The sequence below is a fragment of the Nesoenas mayeri genome (assembly GCF_963082525.1).
Source record: "Nesoenas mayeri genome assembly, chromosome: 1".
NCBI lineage: Eukaryota > Metazoa > Chordata > Aves > Columbiformes > Columbidae > Nesoenas > Nesoenas mayeri.
The window spans coordinates 143,115,089-143,133,353 of record NC_137541.1 but is presented as its reverse complement, the minus strand read 5'-3'; the positions used below and the strand labels follow the sequence as shown (position 1 = coordinate 143,133,353).

Here is an 18,265-nt window from a genome sequence, read left to right as displayed (position 1 = left end):
ATGTTCAGGTGAATTGCGTCCGCAGGCAGCGCTGGGAGCTGTCGTGCTCGCTGGCGCCGCTCGTGGTTTACAGAATCAGAGTAATTTCAGTTGAAAGAGGTGATCAAGATCATCGAGTATTTTTATATATAGTTATATATATATATATAAAATATATATATATAACCTAACTGGCACTAAACCATGTCCCTAAGAACCTCGTCTCTGCGTCTTTTAAACACCTCCAAGGATGGTCCCCCCACTACTTCCCTAGGCAGCCTGTTCCAATGCCTGACAGCCCTTTCTGTGAAGAAATGTTTCCTAATATCCAATCTGAACATCCCCTGGCACAACTTGAGGCGATTTCCTCTTGTCCTGTCACTTGCTGCTTGGGAGAAGAGACCAACACCCTCCCTGCTACAACCTCCTTTCAGGTAGTTGCAGACAGCGATAAGATCTCCCCTCAGCTCCTTTTCTCCACAATAAACAGCCCCAGTTCCCTCAGCCGCTCCTCATGACTTGGGCTTCGATGTTTCACCAACCTGAGCTCAAGCGAGCAACGATGTCATTTTTTTTTTCCCCTCCCCAAAGCAAAAGCCAGTTCCCAGACCAGAAGATGCCATTTTTATGGAGAAACAGCAAATAACAGGAGGCACAGCCCCATGTTGTCTCCACATAAGGAAAAGAGTGGCTGTTTGAGCATGGCAGCCACACCCTCCCCACAGCCAGTCCTTGCAGGCAAGGGCTCAACATGACATGGGGAGGCTGCTCCCCACACGCTGGGGTGAAGCTCTGCGTGCTGTCCACCCTCACCCAGCCCAGCGGGTCTTTCTCCAAAGCAGGGAGAGGTTCTCCACACCTGGAGGCCCACACATTTCCCAGGCGGTGAAGAGCAGGACTAGAGTAGTGCATCCTCTGCCTTCCAACTCCTCCTCACAATAGGAAACAGATCATCACTAACCCCAAGTACATTTGGAGCCTGCTCTTCAAAATTACATTCTCCACTCAATAGTTTTTGAATTTTCAGGACAAAAGCCACCATCTGCCATCAGTGACTTTAAGCATCAGGGCAGTCAACTAGACTAAATCGAAAAGATTTAAGTGCCTGTAAAGACACCAAGAAATCTCTCTTCCTCCCCTGCAGACAGCAGTTAAGAACTGTACTAAACGACACGGCCATTGTAGCTCTGCAGTGTGAACACAGGATTTCACAGAGCACAATCAATATATTTTCAGCAGCAAGAAACATTACACAGCAATCTGTGCTCCTCTAACTATCGACCAACAGGACTGTACATCACCTCAAAAGTTCCAGCACTTTAGAAAATCTATGTTACATGGACTGAAAACACAGGCATTCTGTCTTGCATAGAAGTGTATAAGGTATTTTTTTTGTCAGAGTCAAGAAAATTTGGATTATTCCTTCCAAACAGGCACTTGATTCATGCCAGATAGAACACCCGGAAACAAATCATGCAACGCCCCAAATTCGTGCTGGGCTTTAACCATTTGTTTTTAGTTCAACTATCAAAAGTCAGTTCATCTACACACCAAAAGAGGATTCAGGAAGTCATGGGGAAATGTCTATTCTGCTTCTTCTTAGCTAACCTTTTAGAGTAAGAATGTGGATGGCCTTCACCTCCAAACTCAAACCACTGAGGTATTCTCTTAAGAACAACCTCTGCTTTCAGTTATAGTCAGCCTTGTCCCAGCATGATTCAACTGAACAGACTGATATTCTTTGTGCAGAGTAGTTTTTTAGAACCAATTATCTCATTTCTCTTACAGAATTTCGATAATGTCTGAATAAACTCAAACAGTTGGAATACTAAGGTGTTAAAAAAAAATCCCTAACAATGGTCAAAATTAACAAACAAAGTCATGTTTAAAGAGCTCAATACAGTTCCAAGAGTCCCAAAAAACTGGAGCATTCAAGAGCACAGTTTGTTCATAATAAATCATTCTCTTCTCCGTCACTCTACTTTTGCGTTAACTTCTTTGAGTAGTTCTTGGCAAATTGCTTCCTTACTTCTTCCTGCTTCTTTCCAAGTTTAAGTGTGTTGATCAAGTTTAAAGTTTTTTTTAGTTCATGCACCGGCTTGCTTACGAATCCACAATATTTCCTTTTTGGAACAAATTCCAGAGCCTTCTTCCAGTCTCCAGTATCTTTCAGGGTTAATAAAATATGCATCATTTGATCCAGTGTGAGATTTTTGGCACCAGTATTCCAAAGCAAGTACTTCTCCAATGGAAGGGCCGCGGTCTCCAGCCCCAATCGCTTTGCCCGTGCTAAGGAGACTCCTGTTTTTATGCTTTTGTCAACCATTGACCCAACAATATAGATTTTATCATGATCGAACGTTTTCATTACTTTAGGAGAATCAGCAGTCAGATAAATCAGCTTCTCCTTTGGAAAGATTTCTGTGTAGCACTGTTCTGTTACAGTGACAAGCAATTTGTCCCATGCCTTGCTATAATGCTTGATGAATTCCCTATGATAGAGGCTGTCATCTTTCAAGTTACAGAAGTGGATGTGGAAGGGATCTGCAGATTTTCGATTGCAGCCTTCACTGAACACTAACTGTCTCACTGTGTTTGCAACTTCTCGGATGGACATATCTTTTTCATAAGACATGTCAAATACTAGAGGTTGGCCAAAGACCATAGACTGAGCAACCCTCCAACTGTATGCTCTGTCCATACCGTTGGCCCACAAACACATGAATGAATTCCTTTTGGTCTCGTTAGGTTTTGAACCTTGCTCTTGTGTTTTCAGCCTCCTTTCCCTTTTCTCCTCCATCTTTCTTATCTCATTTTTCTTGTGGAGTTCTTTGAGATGCAAATATTTTAAATACTTCTTTTTTGCTGACTTGGAAGGACATTCCATAAAGGTTTTTAACTGTTCTTCACTGATACTTTCTGGAACCAATCTGCCAGCTAGTCTCCACATCTCCAAAATCTCACGTGCAGCAGTCAAAGTGGAAAGCTCCTTATGCTCAGAGACCATGTCACTGACTTCTTCTTGCAACCCAGACTTCATTACCTTCTTCCACGCATCTAAATCTAGTTTTTCTGTGGGATTGCATGAATTGTCCTGCTTCAGGGAAGGTGATAAACTCAATGTTCTAGTGAGTAGAAAGAAATCCTTTTTCATCCCATGTTGTGCACCAAATGGAAGGACAGAACTTCTTACAATTTTTTTCAGAAGCATATTAGCAGACTGCATACTTAGACATGTGCCGTGTTCAAACACTTATCTGCAAAATACCAATAAGAGGGAAAAATAACAACTTGTCAGAAATCATAAAGAAAACACACAGAGATTTTCACCTTTAGTAACACTGACAGACAATAACTTACTTATTGGAGAATATTACAAATTCCTGCTTCCACTATTTTCTACTGTTTTCTAAATAAAACAGTGTATGTGGCACTGCTGTGAATACACATAGTTAGCTCTGCTGCTTAAAACTGCTACACGTGAGTGTAGCAATTAAAAATGTGGTCAAACAACCTTCAAGTGTTTTCTGAGATCTACATAAATTAGAATCATAGAATATTTTGGGTTGGAAGGGACATTCAAAGGTGCTAAAAAGTCTGTCCCCATCCTTTTTATAGGTCCATTGTAAGTACTGAAAGGCCACGAATAAGGTCTCCCCAGAGCCTTCTCTTCTCCAGGCTGAATCACCCCAGTTCTCTCAGCCTGTCCTCACAGGAGAGGTGTTCCAGCCCTCTGATCATGACAAGTAAGAACCTTCACAGTCAAAGCAAGCAAAATGCTGCATGGAGTCCAAAAATATTTTTATCCACATCCAGAGGTGCCTACCTAATTTACCCATACTGTGAAAATGGAAAAGATGCTTCATTTTGTAACATCGTCTGAACAACTCTGTATCACATTTTTGCTCTTACCATTGTATTTTGGGAAAGCTCTATTTGTAAACTTCAGTACTATAGTTTTTCCACTTCTATGCCCTTCCACATTGCAGGTCAGTGGAACTGCTGAAACTACCAATGGTATCGTTTTGCTAAGCCAACACTACGGCCATTGAAGGCACTCTGATGTTCCCTGAGCCCCTGGTTTCTGGCTCTCTCAGCCGTTCAAGCATTCACATGGCTGCTTCATGAGCAAAATCAGAGCACTGATCTCAGGGACAGTGAACCAGGAGGTGGAGAAAGGAAAAAAAGCTACTTGTCATCCCACCCAAATGAATTTCCATGCTCAATTCACTGGACACCTCCTAGAAAGATGAGGTGGAAGAAAAAATCAACTAGTATAGGAAGAGACCATCTTTTTTCTTTTTGCTAAATTTCCTGTAAAGTTGATGTTGGCACATAAACCTGAGGACATGAAACACACAGTCCCATTAATTTAATACACACTTGCATTTAAATATAAAAGGTCTGCAGAAAGAAAACCACCAAAGAATGCATGATATTTTCCTTTTCCTATGCACACTTACTTAAGCAAAATCAGTGCCATTTCAATGTTTGAGAAAACATGATTTAGCCAAAATGTAAAAATTAGCTGCAAATCTTGAAAGCAAAATTCATAATCTCCCTAATAACTTACCACCTGAAAACAATTTGATATACAGAAGAACAAGTTAAATCTAATTTTAGTGTTGTGTATATATATATATAAATATATATACACACATTTACAAGCCCAGATGGAGATTCACAGAAAGAGCAGTATATTATTAGGAAACATTATATGAACTGGCATACATTTTATGATACTGTAATTACATTCTATGAACTTGGAGAAATCAAGTGATCAGTCCCTCAATTAACTTATGTTATTGGAGCTCCAATTAAGTCAATAGTGGAAAGGCAGATTTACACAACCTGAACACTGGATGACAGCTTTTGATAAAAGCCAAGTTGCCTTTCCGTGTCCAACATGCCATGTTACTACTGCAAGAATTGCTCTAAATGTCTTTGAAGAACCTAGATTTGTAGGACTGATTAATGTTTGGGGTTTTGTTTGTTTGTTTGTTTTTAGCAGGACTTCACCGTAATCCCAGGCACAGAAAGCACTTCACTGTTACTTCAGAGACAGAATAATTCGTCTGCTTTCCCCAGCACAGATGCCCACACGTGGCTGTCCGCAAGCCTGGCCACAGTAAAGCCGTGGGCTGAAAGGCCTTGTGGGCAGCAGACCAGAGCAGCAGGGTGAACAGCGACGCGGCTGTTGCCGGGAGGGCGGCACTACCGGCTCCTTAACGACTTTTAAACAAGCCCACAACTGAACCGAACCACGACAACCTCGTTAACACCTCAAGGCCCCGCGCTGTGCCCCACAGCCCTCCCGGGGACACCGGCACGGCCTGCTCCCCCAGACTGCGGCGTGGCGTGGCGGGGAAGCGCGGCCTTCGGGGCACCGCGCCGCAGGCCCGACCCGCGCCCGCCGAGGAAAGCCGGTTTGTGCGGCACGGCGGGGAAGCGAGAGGGCGCTCCCAAGGTCACCGAAAACACCGGCGGGACGAGGAGAGGAGCGTGACGGGGCCCTCCAGCGCCCCGGGTGAATCTCTCGCCGGTACCCCCAGTGGCAGAAAGCACGAGGCGGGAGAGGCCTCCCCCTCCAGCAGCTGCAACCGCAACTTGCCCGAGCTCCGGCCGCGCTCCAGTCCGCCTGGCCTCCGTCTCGTACCACCCGGGAAGGGAGCAGCCGCACCCCTCGGGGCGGCACATGCAACTAACGGCCACCCTGTAGTGGCATCAACGTCGCCGCCTTCCCCGCCTCACCTCAGCGAGCAGCCTACGCATGCGCAAGGAGGGGCCTTCCTGTCCGGGTGCGGCGCCGTGTACGTTGGCTGTCGCCTCAGGGTTCCGCGGCTGCATGGCGGAGGTTCCGGCGCTGTTTCCTCCCTTCACAGCAGGGCTCCGTGGGCTACGGTGATTCCCCGGGCCGGCGGGGCGGTCTGCACCGGGGCCCTGCGGGGAGGCTCCATGCCCTGAAGGAGGCTGCCGGTGAGGGCCTGCCGCTGCCCCTGTGGGGAGCGAGGCTCTGCCGGCTGGGGGCCGTTAGGGCTGGCGCAGGGGGTGGCACCTGGGCCCTGTCGCCCCGCTGGGCCGGCGGTGGAACCCGAGAGGTTTGTCAGCCCGCTGTGCTGCTCGGTCATTTCTTTTTCTCCATGCTATTTAAAAAAAAAGAAAACAAAATTATATGATTTTTGACAGAGGTTGTCTTTTTGTTTGGTTATGTTTGTTTCTTGTTCTGTTTTCTAACCATCAGGTAGGGATATTAGTGGAAGCCGTGGTCTGTCGGGATGAGTTTTCTGCTGCCCCAGCTGACCTGTAAGAGGGAAGTGGATCAGGCAATAAAAAGCGTTGCCGAGAAGGTTTTAGTTCTCCGGTTTGGAAGAGATAATGATGCTGTTTGTCTGCAGCTTGATGATATTGTAAGAGCAATTTTTTTTTTTTTTTTTTTTTTAATAAAGTCTGCTAGTATACGTGTTGCATACAAGAGAATATAATTTGTTTTGCTTGGATAATCATGTTTCACATAAAAATTTTGGTGACCGTGAATTGTAAAAAGAAATAATATAGGGTATTTTAAAAAGATGGACCCAGTTTCAGAGATATAGTGATTTGAAATTGAGTCCATCATTTTGGAACACCCTGTACTATATTCATAAAATGGTTTGAAAATTAAGCAAATGTTTATATTTTTTTAGTGGGTGTACAAAGTGATGCGATATTCTAGCTCTGCTTGAACTGATAAGACATAAGGGGAATGTGCTTTATAAAGCTTGCCACCCTTTTTTCCTCATGTGTCTCAATCCATTTGTCATCCATCTTTCTCTTTTCAGCTTGCAAAGACAGCTCATGACCTAAGTAAAATGGCAGTAATTTACCTGGTGGATGTGAGCAAGGTTCCAGTGTACACCCAGTATTTTGATATCAGTTATATTCCATCTACTGTATTTTTCTTCAATGGACAACACATGAAGGTTGATTATGGGTATGTTATCCTACTTGGCATTATCTGTTATGTCTGTAAGAATTATCGGTCTTTTCTCTATGTTACCATGCCTGGGGAAGGTAATGTTTGAAAATTATAAAGTTATTACTAGCATCTACATTGAGAAAGCTGTAGGAACGCAGAACGACAAAATAATAAGTATTTTGACATACGCTCTGATGCATTAAGTAGGTGTCAGCTGTGAAGCATGCCTGGCTGCAAAAAATAGTATGGTTAAAGTCTTAGATGTGATACTGCGCCTTTTTGGACTTTGGAGGTCCAGTATACTCTGACTTGGTTATGCCATTACCAGTGCAGTTCATTCTTACAGAATGACTAAATCAGAACCCCTGATTTCATTATACATCTTTTCTTGTCTTTAAGTGTTTTCACTATGAACACTTTAACCTCAGAATTCTACCTTCATCTTATGCTTATATTTAGGTCTCCAGATCATACCAAATTTGTAGGAAGCTTCAAAACAAAGCAAGACTTTATAGATCTGATTGAAGTGATTTACCGTGGAGCAATGCGTGGAAAGCTGATTGTGAGAAGTCCTATTGACCCTAAGAACATTCCTAAATATGACCTTCTCTACCAAGGAATTTAATGGCTTGATCTGAGATAAAGAATTACAGAAATGGCTGATGTTCTAGATCCCTCTTTTTCTCCAAATATTTTTAGCCACCTCTGACAGCGTGGGACAGTTTGAATGTTTATGTTGAAGGATCATATTGATCTTCTGAAGACAGACATTCTGTCACCTTGTACTTCTCTCATAAATAAAGCTAAATGTTCATGTATAGAATCCACACAAGTGACTATTCTTGGAGTTGCATGCTGACCAGCACCTAAAAAACAGGCATGCACCCTCAATGACAGCATCTCCAGCGCAACTTTACTAAGCAAACTAAAGCACTGGATAGTCTGTTGTCTGTTCAGTACCATTTTTATTCAGATTTAATAACAGTAAACCTCTATTTAAAAGGTATCCTTGCTCTCAAGAGCGTTCAATTAACTGTGCCTTTCCAACAGAATTTTACACATTTACCAGTTACTGTACAACAGGACAGAAGCTTTTTCAAACAGTATTAGAGAGAACTGCAATCAAATGGATAAAAACACAAAAAGAAGTTGACACTTTTTTTCTTCCTCTGGCACCCAGTATTACTATTCAACTATTTTTTTGACTGAGATGGGAACTGAAGGTGTAGGACAAGATTTTGTCATCCTTCAAAGCTCTTTTGCAGCCACCGAGCCCTTTCAATTCCCAGAGCATTAAACAGGAAATTAATAATAACTGTTTTGTTTATATTTGCTTTAAAGGTTATTTGTAAATTGTGTAATTTGCAAACCTTGAGTATGGACATTTAAAAACTCTCTATTCCCCACCTCTGTCTAAAATTAAAAAACTGAAAGGAAATAGAAATGTCATTCTTTTGCATCAGTTGAGTAATTGCAGGTTGCTGGAATATTGTATTTCTATAGCAGCTCATGCCCAGTAATATCACTGTTTTACCTGGCTTTAAAACATAAATTACTTCAGCTCACTGGCACACCAGTTTGGGCACACCATCTCTGACTGGAGGGAAGGTAGTAGTATGTAGCCCCTGAAGTATCATTCATCCTAACAGTAAATGCTTCAAGGAGGAAGGTGGATGTTCAGCTCTTGAAAGATTTTAAACAGTATATGATATTGGGGAGGAAGAAGGTCCTTTACATGCTTTGTCCTTTTAAGGAAAGCTATGCGCTTAAGAATTGTTTTCCTGATACTTTAGTCTGATTATAGAGCCATAACTACAGAGTGGTTATTAAACAAAGAGATACAGATGACAACAGATATACCTTAACATCTTTATTTTGTGCAGCTTTAAATTTCACAGCCATCTGAAGGGTTGTGGCTTAAAGCTTTCAACAATGCACTTCTTTCCTAATAGTTAACTTGTATTTATGTGTTTCTCAAAAACAAACAGGCTAGCTTCAAACTTAGAACTGTAAGTTTCTCCACAGTGAGATGAAGAACCTTAGAGGACTGAAAGGTGCAGGGGCAGTTACGAAAGGAAGAAACCACTATCAAGAACAAATCAGTATACCTTTATACGTTGCCTCTCTTCTTTCTTGTGCTACTTCTGGTTGCAACCGGTGAATGCCTAGAGGCTGCTGTGGTCTTGGCTTTCAGCATGCTCTTCAGGTACTTAAAGATGGCATGTAAGCAGCAGGAGGGTGCTAAACCATACTTTTCAGTACCAGCAGAGACAGTAGGACAATTCGCTTTCAGGAGAGAAGCCACAGCTTTATCTAGAGGCTTACTGTCTGACACCCACTCACGACAGTATTTCTGTATCCATTCTTGTATTTGTGGGTCGCTTCTAGTCTGGTGCCGTGTGTTGTGCACAGAGTCAATGAATGCCACCGAGTACACTTTGTTCATTACCTCCAATTTTCTCTGCACTAGCAGATCAACAAACACCAAGCCACCATAACCATGGGCAATGAAGGCCACATGCTTTGTTGTGCTCTTTGAAATGAAATGATCCCATATATATGTGGTATGCTCCTCAGGGCTGCTGCTGCACCTTTTGGGGAGCCACCAGACGGACTGCACAGAAGTTGGTGCTTCTTCCCTGGCAGAAAAGCTTAACCTCTCATTTTCAGTATTCAGATCAACAAAGTTGTCATTGGGATTCAGTACAATCACTTCACTGTGGCTTTCAAGGGCCATTTTGATGAAAGGTATTTGTGTTCCACGCCCCAGGCCCTCGCTGACAGTTGTCTTTTGCCCCCACTGTCCAGCACGGAAAACTCCACGGTCTTGAAGAAGGACAATTAGGCTACAGGAACTTGTTAGTGCATTCTTGCTCATGAAAAAGAAGCTTCTTGGTTCATTCTCTGTAGCATCAGTAGGAATATAAACCTTCTGAAGCATGCAAACTCTTTCCAGGAGCTCATAAACATACTGTGTAATCAAATGTCCCAAAACTTGATAGCGTTTATGATTCTGCTCATGTGCATTTTTATAATAATTGAAAACAAAGGACTCATTTGTATCCAGATGCCTCAGTTCCCCTTTTATATTGAAGTCATACTTCAGTTCCTCTTGATACTTTGAACCCTCCATTAGTTTCCTCAGGCTTAGTTCATGCTGTAGTTGTAACCACTACAAATGAAGAAGACTTTGTCAGTGTAGTCACAGACCTCCATACATCACCTACATTAAAAAAAACCCTATTGTATTGGAGTTCAGATTTAGCAGTGGTTATAAACAAACTACTCATTGATACAGATTATCTCTTGATGGTCTGTACTAATCCAGCTGCTTTTAAAGCCTCTCGCAGGTGTTGGTCACTAAATTCTGGTGCTAAATTTCTCTCCAATTATTCGTTTGTCTTGCAAGCACTTGCCACATGGAAATTGTAGAATGGATGACAGAATAAGCAAACCACCGTCATCCAGGAACAACCTAGATGACACCAACAGGTGGAAAAAAAGCCCATGCAGCCAGCTTTCGTAAGATTAGACTGAGGTCTCTAGTTTCAGCTAAGACAATTTTTCAAATCATGAGACTGGTTAACTGATAAGTATTATTCCATTCCAGGGAGAGGCTTCCATGCAACTGAAAAATTAAGCTTATCATAACCTTCTATTTTCCTAATAACTCTTCAGTCTACTACTGACTGTCACTAGCTGCAGTAAACATGGGGTAACCTTTAAAAGTAGGATTCTAACCACACTAAAGGATTTTTGTCCTAAAAGCATTAGATTTCCACAGTTATCAGTATTTTTTAAATTAATTTATCATCTTAACACAGGAATTTTGTTTTGGCAAATGGTTTATATAAAGTTATATTGGGCAAATACATCGGTATAGGCTATTACTCAACTAACAGGTTTTTAGAACTGAGTAAATCACCTTCATTCCATGTTAAAACTCGCTGTACCATCTAGTAAAGCTGATCACTAGGACAGATAGGGATCTGAAAATCTTCATATAAGCAACTTGAGTTGGAGCCCAACTCCTTCATGAAATGCAAGTTTCCTTGAGTAAGCTGCTTAGCATATTGAAAAATATTTCTTACACTTACAAATTAAAAAAAAATATATTATTTCTTTTCAACAGAACAACACCATATACATTTTCCTTTTGAGCAATCTCCATTGGGTCAGAGATGTTAAGTCCTTTCTTCAAGGTAATTCCTGTCTTCCAATAGATAGAGAGTAGGCTAGAAAATGCTACCTTCTTTTTTTATCTGTATAATAAGTACACAAAGAAAGGGGGGGGGGGTGGGAAATCAGATTCTATTAGATATTTCAGGAGTTGGACTCTATGATCCTTGTGGGTCCCTTCCAACTCAGGACATTCTATGATTCTATGATACTGTCTTGCCTGTTTCTTGGAATGTAAACAGCACAAAGAAGCTGCAAGTGCACATGTTTATCTACAATCTTTTCATTCTGTAGGGAGGTATGAAAGACACAAAGCAGATAGAAGGACAGTCAGTTTGCTATCCTATGGAAATACTGGCAATTCACACACAAAGAAGTCCTATTTAGTAGGGAGTAAGCTACCGATATTCATGTTGTTTTCCCCATGCAATGAAGTGAGAGAAAAATGGACATGGTTTAAGGAAAGATGTCTGCGGAGAAAGGTGAAGCACAGAGGAAGCATTCCATAACAGTTAGGTAAATGCAGTTTCCTCATAGAGTGGCATCCTGTCCAGCACATCTCTCAGTCTCTTTCTCTCCTTACCCCTAAACGGTTGGAGACTGTAGTTTCCCAATATGGTATGAACTGAAAGTTCTCTTACTTCAGCTAATAGTAACAACATTGCTTTCTCAGTTCAAAAACAAAACAAGGATACCTGTTTCCAAATTAAACCCTGTGTATGTAATATTGAGCATCTACCTAAATATCTATTTTACAAAGCATCGGGAAAGATTTCTAAAGATTTCAGGAAGCAGAAGCAAAAAAAATACAGTTTTACATCAGGCATAGGGATGACTTTCTAAATTGCCTTCAAGGTGCAAACTGAAAAGTTTGGAAGCAATTTATAGTAGGTTATCACTTAAGAGTTCATTTGAATAGCACTTCAGAATCACATAATTATGAGTCTGGAGGACTGATTTTATTGTAGTAATGCCATTTATATAATTAAAAAGCAGCAGTTATAGATTGCTCTAGATATAGCTGCAATTTTTTTGGCAAATGTAGATTTTAGTATCAGTGTTGAGTGCTGCTTACGCTTCATTGCCTATATATAAATACAGTATTCAAGGGTGTTTATTCTGGCAACCTTTGAAATTGCTATTTTGATTTTTTTAAAAATTACTGTTAGAGGTGAAAACAATACCTCTTACCCTTCCTCCAGTCTTTCTGTTTGGATTGTAAGATTCTTCAGCTGTAATTTCAGCTAGCATTTGTTACAGCAGTTGGCATATTTGGAAACTACCGCAATGTAAGTATTACTCTTTATGAGATTTTCCCATTTAAAAACTTTACTCTAGTGAAGCTCAACATTACCATATGCTCTCCTGTAAAATCTGTCATCATCCTAGAGGGAAGTCTTTTTCACTCTGGGATTGTAGACAATTTCTCTGCATGAAAGAAAATAAACCAATCTTAGTTCAGGTTTCATTATGTGCTTTATTATCTATAAAATGTATTGGCTGATGATAGTTAAGGCCATCTAAAGTGCTTCAGATAGCTCTAAGTGACAACCTAACATCTCACATTTGTAATTTATGCCTGACCATAAGTTCAAGCTAAACCTTTTCGTTGTAAAACTTACGAAGTTATCAAAACTAATTTTGCACAGCTTCCCATTACTTGCTGTAAAGGCACTACCAAGAAAGCAAAACAGAAAGTTACAAGCAAAACTTAACCATTCTGAAGCTGCTCTGAAAACAAACAAAAAACCCGCAAACAAACAAAACCCACAAACAAACAAAACCACCCCAAAACACCAAACTAAAAATAACAACAAAAAAAATTAAAAAAAACCCCAACCAAACAAACCGCCACCAACAAAAAACACAGGAAAACCCCAACCAACCACAAAACCAGCACCACCACCAACAAAATTGTCTCTACTTGCCGATGGGAGGACTCGCACGGCTCCCGGCTAGAAGCCGCGGCGGCAGCCGGGGTTATGAGGACGCTGCCGGGGGATGCGCAGGGAGCCCGGCAGCCGAACCCGGTCCCAGGAGGAACCCACCTCCCGGGGTCTGACTGAAACGGGGGTGGGGGAGCTCAGGAGGGAAAGGTGGTTGGCGAGGTGCGATTTAAACCTGATTGGGTTGGGCCGTTTATTACTCCTTAAAAAATATCAAGGTTCTCCTGACTCCTTCCACAAAATTCAGTATTCCGTTTGCTAGCCCGTACTTCCTTTAACTGTATCTTATCGTGTTCATAGAACTACTCATTTTATTGCTGCTCATCGGTTTGTCAGGTGCAGCAACACGTGTGTGACAGCACACCTGTGACACTCTCAAGCCATTCACATTTTTTCCCCTGCCTCAGTGGCTCGACTCCAGGCGGGACCCAAGCGGCGCGGCGCGGCACGGCACGGCACGGCACGGCACGGCACGGCACGCCTGTGAGGGAGGGGCGGGGGGCGGCTCGCAGGGCTGACATTGGGGCAGGCAGGAGGCGGTTGGAGAGTGGGAGCCCCCGTGACGCGACGAAGGGGAGCGCGGGCAGCTGCAGGCCAGCGCTTCGCGGACGAGGCGGGACAGAGGGTGGCGGAGACGGTTACAGCCGTTACCGGGCGGGAGAGAGGGCGGGGAAACGGTTACAGCTGTTACGGGGCGGGGCGGCCGTCCCGGCCCGGGCGGAAGCAGTGCTGAGCCCGGAAGTGCCCGGCGAAGCTGCGCAGGCGGCGACGGGGCCTAGATAAACAAGAGTGGCGCAGCTGTGGGGGTGAGTGTTGTGTGGTGCTGCTGGGGCTGCTCCCTCCCTGCTCTTTAGCCGCTGAAGGGGGACTGATGGCAGCGTCCTGGTGGGTGCTGTGCAGTCAGTGTCGCAGCTGGCCGGGCTGTCCGTGCCGTACAGGGTATCGCGAATGAGCGAAGCCGGCAGAGGAGGGTGGGTGAGGGGCTGGACACGCCGAGGGTAGGAGTGGTGGTGGCTGGAGTGGCGGCGTCGGTGCTCCTCTGTAAGGAGGCCGAGAGAGTGGAAACGCGGCACCGCTGACCCTCAGCGCCTGTCAGTGGGAAGCCCGTTCCCAGCCCAGCGGGAGCAGCCGGCGGCTGAGGTGGGAGCTGGGGGTGTGCGGGACGGCCGCGCTCTGCCCCGCTGGCCTGCTCGGGGGCGGGCTCAAGCGGTGCCAGGGTGGTGTAGCCCCTGGGTGGTGCCTCCGTTCACCCTCGGAGCTGTCAGAATGCCGCCGCTTGTCAGCTTTACCTCTTCGCGGGTGTTGGAATAGGCGATAATTTCAGTTTCCTTTAGTTATCAATAGATGTTGCTGTTCCCTGTAGCAGGGCTGGAAACGGAAAAACTGCTGAGCTAAATGAAAGTACAGGAACTTAAAGGCCATATTGAGAGACTTCAAACTAGCTGTAAGGTTTGAAGATGTTATACTAGAGTCATACAGAGTATTTATAAAGAGAATAAACCCTGTGAATGCTGAGATTCTGAAGCTATGTTCTTCCTCAGAGAAAGAAGGTTATCTGCTCACAGGAATCCTTGAGTTTTCTTTACTCTTGAGGCTCCTGTAGCATTGCAGATGTTTTCTGTGATTCCTTTTCACTTTATAATCAAAGCCTGAATTGCTTCTTAGTTATGTGCTGGCCAGGAGATGGAGTTAAGGAGTCTCTTCCAACCTAAATGATTCTATGAAATTTTTATTAACTGTCTGTGCTGGCAATTCAGAGCCTTGCCCAAGCACATCTTCCCTGTATTGTGGCTGTGGATGACTTTTTTCCAAAGGCTATAGTGACAGGGCAAGGGGCAATAGTTTTAACCTGAAAGAAGGTAGATTTAGGTTGGACATTAGGAAGAAATTTTTTTCTGAGGAGAGTGGTGAGACACTGGAACAAGTTGCTCAGAAAAATTTGGGATGCCTTTGGAAGTATTCAAGGTCAGACTACACAGGACTTTGAGCAACCTGATCTTGTGAAAAATGTCCCAGCCTATGGCAGGGGAGTTGGAACTAGATGATCTTTTACAGGTCCTCTCCAACCAAAGCCATTCTGTGAATGAGCTTTCTTTGTGCTAGCTTGCTCAAAAATTGTTTTATTATTCTTGCTTGTTACTTACTACTGTGGTCCTGATTCCCTCTGAATAAACACTAATTAATAAGCTTATTTTATAGCTTTTTTCAGAAGAGAAAATCATGGAAGGAAGAACATCATCTTCAAGTCATGTCAGTGTAAGTCTTTCTACATTTTGCAACAATTTATTTTGAGGCTGTGGGTATCCTAGGGTGTCCTGATGCATTTGCATAACTAAATTAATTCTCCACTGGTCCAAATTTCGCTTTGTTGGAGTACTCTTTCCTGAGAAACAGTTTATTTTTGTAGCACTCAATAGTAAAGTCTGCTGTTGAACATGTGTTTATCTATGATAGGCTTAACATTTGTTTTCACATAAAAAGTGTGTTTTCAAGGATATTTTAAGACTTAATATCTAAAATGTTAAGAGTAATGCTCAAGTAAGTAGAGCAGCTGCATAGTAGTTATTTGAAGATATGTGTTCAGAGGTTACTTATGCTAGTGTTTATTTTTTATAAGATATTCCTATTAGTAGTAGTTTCTAGCAATGGAAGAACTGGTATAAAATTGTAAGCACAGCAGCTGATTTGATTGGGTTAGGTCTGGACTGCTTAGTGTTTTGGAAATCAAGTTGTTTGCCGCACCTTGTTTATGCACTTTCTCTGACCCTTACTCCTACAGGTTGGAACCTTCAGAAGAGTACTGCTGGTTTAGATGAGGAGTCTGCTAAGTGTCTGTGCAGGAGTATGTGTTGAGTTAGTCACTTCCCATTAGGGAAAAGCTGAAGCAATGGCATACGTTGTACTTATTGTAGATACAGACCTATGCTGGTTACTGCTTGACGTTGTGCCTGTTCCATAAGTTAATTGTGGGCTCTGCAGAACACTATCTTCTTAATGAGTGCAAGCTTTGGGAAGGTATTGTACAGTGAGGTAGAAATTTTGTTGATGAAGATATCTTGTGCTTCTGTCCATCTGCCTTTTCTGGTTTCTGAGTCTGATATTGTCTGTTCTCAGTGTAATCTGTTATGCTATTAGACGTGGTTATCTGAACCTCTGTAACTGTAAATGCATGTTGAAATTTTAGATAAATATGTTTTCTTAGGAAGCTCATAACAGCAACCACTAGTCAGGCAGCAGATGGAGTTCTGAAGGAAGAAACTTGCACCTGGCCATTAAGATGTAGATCAGAAGAATGTATTCTGACTGATACCGCATGTTTATAGGTTGCTTCTCAAAAAAAAAAAAAACCAAAACCAAAAAAAAAAAACCCAACAAAACCCACATAAACCAAGTAATCTAATTGCAGATGTTCTTGAATAAGAAAATGGCTATTTCGGTCCTTAAGTATTAATTGAAAAAGAAGGGAAGGTACTTATATGAGAAGTTGTTGCCTGTACGTAAGATTTACATCCTTTATACTTTGAGGAATCTGTTATTAGTGGTGTATTTGTTATTACGGGATTTGACCAGCAAAAGCAGTTTGAGGTACTGTATAGAAATTCAGGTCTAATTGATAAAAAAAAAAATCTTTGTTTCAAATAAGTGTAGAGAAGGAATAAGAGCACTCACAATTCCAACTGAAAAACCGAAAGATTATTCCATTATGGTACAGTATGCTTCAGTTACGATCTGTCTGAAGGACTGTCTACAGACCTAATGAATGCAGTTTCTGTGTTAATTATTAAGTTGTTAGTGTTGCTGTTCTAGAGTCCTTGCTTGTAATTTCGTGTTACAAGGTAGCGCTTCTGGTGGCTTGCAAGTTAAATTCATAATACACTTGACAGTAACCATCATATGGAGTAGCTTCAGCTTTTTTCCTGGCTAAAACAGACTCAGTTGTCTGAAAGATGTAAATGTTGCATTCCATCTCTTAGACAGTCTAACCTGATCGTTTTTATAGTGTAAGGTTTTGCTTCTCTGGATACCTGGAGAAATGGCAAGGCTTGCACTATAATTCTTTCAGTTGATATTATTTTAACTGGTTTAATTGATAAGAAATATCACCCTCTTTCCTTGTATTGATGAACTGCTAAGAATTTAGTTTGACTGTTTTAGTTTTGAATTTCAATGAATGATCATTATTTCCTACATTTTTTTTTTTTTTCTGATTGGCAAATTTCTATGAATTACTGCTTTCTTTCAGTAATTATTTTTGAAAGCCTGGTTCAATTGTTGTAAAGCTTGGCCATGGCCATAGCTGATACCATTTTGAGTACATTGTAGTGTATTGATGCTAAATTATCATTCCAAAATATTCATACTATTCTAAGATATAATTGCTCTTAATCCTGAATTTTCTTTTTGACAAAGCACATCTGGTGTGACAGTCATCATAACATTCAGCTGTTTTGTTTTCTCTTTATCATTTTCTAAGCTGAAATTATCAAACTAGAGTGTTAACAAATCAGAGGGAACTAAGAAAATAAGTGCCAGTAGGTTGGTTCTTACCTTTTGGGCACACACTTATTGTGAAGTTATTGTGAAGTTAATTAAATAGGAAGAGCTTTTTCAGACAGTTCATGTGTTAAAACTAGCTCCTCATGTGGTATAATACATGATATAGGATCAAGCATCAATGAGGAATCTGTTTAATTTAGTGTCACAGGTCAGTGCTTCCCTTGCAAATTTGTTTTGCCTGACAGTTAGGAAAACTGTACATGCCAATATGTCAGCTCATAGCACCTGTGGATAATTTAGTTTTATCATGTGTGTAACATTATCTAATTTCAGTTTCGTATACCAAAGAAGAAAACCAAGTCAGAGGACATCCAAGTTCAGTCACCTCTGGCAAGGCTTCCAGGCTCCCACCATTGGGACTACCCTTTAAAAGAGGTAAAGAGTTGTTCTCTGGAGTGTAAAAGTCTGTAGGAGAATGTTACATGGGTTTTTTGTTCTAGTTTGGAGGCTGGATTTTTCTCAACACTAAATGCTGCCTTATGACCCATATCTGACCCAGATTGTCTTGGAAAGAGGCAAGTGTATAGGTCTGAAATCTCCCTGCAAGTGTACAGTTACAGAAATGGAAGCCTCAGTGCTGTATTGCTAACCCAGATCATTAAAAAGCAGAGTTGGTCTTCAGGTGTAGTTTGAAATTATCTTGAAAATC

At 42.1% G+C, this 18,265-nt stretch overlaps 4 protein-coding genes across 22 annotated transcripts in view; 2 read left to right on the top strand and 2 right to left on the bottom strand.

Annotated features, from left to right (window-relative positions):
* Positions 1–1,343: 1,343 nt before the first annotated feature.
* TRMT10C (tRNA methyltransferase 10C, mitochondrial RNase P subunit) lies at positions 1,344–5,843 on the bottom strand. Of its 2 annotated transcripts, none has more exons than XM_080339672.1 (2): positions 5,731–5,843; positions 1,344–3,236 (listed from the first exon to the last, which is right to left on the bottom strand). In XM_080339672.1, the coding sequence occupies exon 2, from the start codon at positions 3,203–3,205 to the stop codon at positions 1,958–1,960; it is 1,248 nt and encodes a 415-aa protein (XP_080195798.1). In that variant the 5' UTR covers positions 3,206–3,236; positions 5,731–5,843; the 3' UTR covers positions 1,344–1,957. The 2 variants fall into 2 exon arrangements, with proteins under 2 accessions (XP_080195798.1, XP_080195797.1); XM_080339671.1 differs by lacking the exon at positions 5,731–5,843 and adding an exon at positions 5,591–5,730.
* TXNL4B (thioredoxin like 4B) lies at positions 5,783–8,333 on the top strand. 4 transcript variants are annotated; one of them, XM_080339725.1, is made up of 4 exons: positions 5,783–5,880; positions 6,221–6,386; positions 6,798–6,949; positions 7,394–8,333. In XM_080339725.1, exons 2-4 carry the CDS (start codon positions 6,255–6,257, stop codon positions 7,557–7,559), a joined length of 450 nt encoding a protein of 149 aa, XP_080195851.1. In that variant the 5' UTR covers positions 5,783–5,880; positions 6,221–6,254; the 3' UTR covers positions 7,560–8,333. The 4 variants fall into 4 exon arrangements, with proteins under 4 accessions (XP_080195851.1, XP_080195853.1, XP_080195852.1 ...); XM_080339727.1 differs by having other exon boundaries at positions 5,815–5,833; XM_080339726.1 differs by having other exon boundaries at positions 5,826–5,955.
* A 658-nt stretch (positions 8,334–8,991) lies between these two features.
* Positions 8,992–13,826, bottom strand: LOC308037708 (putative protein ARB2BP). Its single transcript, XM_080339680.1, has 3 exons — positions 13,711–13,826; positions 12,468–12,541; positions 8,992–10,106 (listed from the first exon to the last, which is right to left on the bottom strand). Exons 2-3 carry the CDS (start codon positions 12,495–12,497, stop codon positions 9,045–9,047), a joined length of 1,092 nt encoding a protein of 363 aa, XP_080195806.1. The 5' UTR covers positions 12,498–12,541; positions 13,711–13,826; the 3' UTR covers positions 8,992–9,044.
* Positions 13,798–18,265, top strand: part of SENP7 (SUMO specific peptidase 7) — a 41,711-nt gene continuing 37,243 nt past the window's right edge. For 9 of the 15 annotated variants that reach the window (XR_013921837.1, XM_080339465.1, XM_080339461.1 and 6 more), the window contains exons 1-3: positions 13,798–13,865; positions 15,259–15,315; positions 17,890–17,991. Coding sequence is in view for 14 of the 15 variants with exons in the window: in XM_080339465.1 (XP_080195591.1) it covers positions 15,280–15,315; positions 17,890–17,991 (138 nt within the window). In the remaining variant the exon portion in view is untranslated. The other 6 variants (XM_080339466.1, XM_080339464.1, XM_080339460.1 and 3 more) reach the window with 4 other exon arrangements.

Coding starts and splice junctions, on each gene's coding strand:
- TRMT10C (XM_080339672.1), bottom strand. CDS start 3,205: ATGCAGTCTGCTAATATGCTTCTGAAAAAAATTGTAAGAAGTTCTGTC.
- TXNL4B (XM_080339725.1), top strand. CDS start 6,255: ATGAGTTTTCTGCTGCCCCAGCTGACCTGTAAGAGGGAAGTGGATCAG. Junction 6,387..6,797: donor GTCTGCAGCTTGATGATATT/GTAAGAGCAATT, acceptor TTCTCTTTTCAG/CTTGCAAAGACAGCTCATGA. Junction 6,950..7,393: donor CACATGAAGGTTGATTATGG/GTATGTTATCCT, acceptor GCTTATATTTAG/GTCTCCAGATCATACCAAAT.
- LOC308037708 (XM_080339680.1), bottom strand. CDS start 12,497: ATGATGACAGATTTTACAGGAGAGCATATG. Junction 10,107..12,467: donor ATTTTACAGGAGAGCATATG/GTAATGTTGAGC, acceptor CTTCATTTGTAG/TGGTTACAACTACAGCATGA.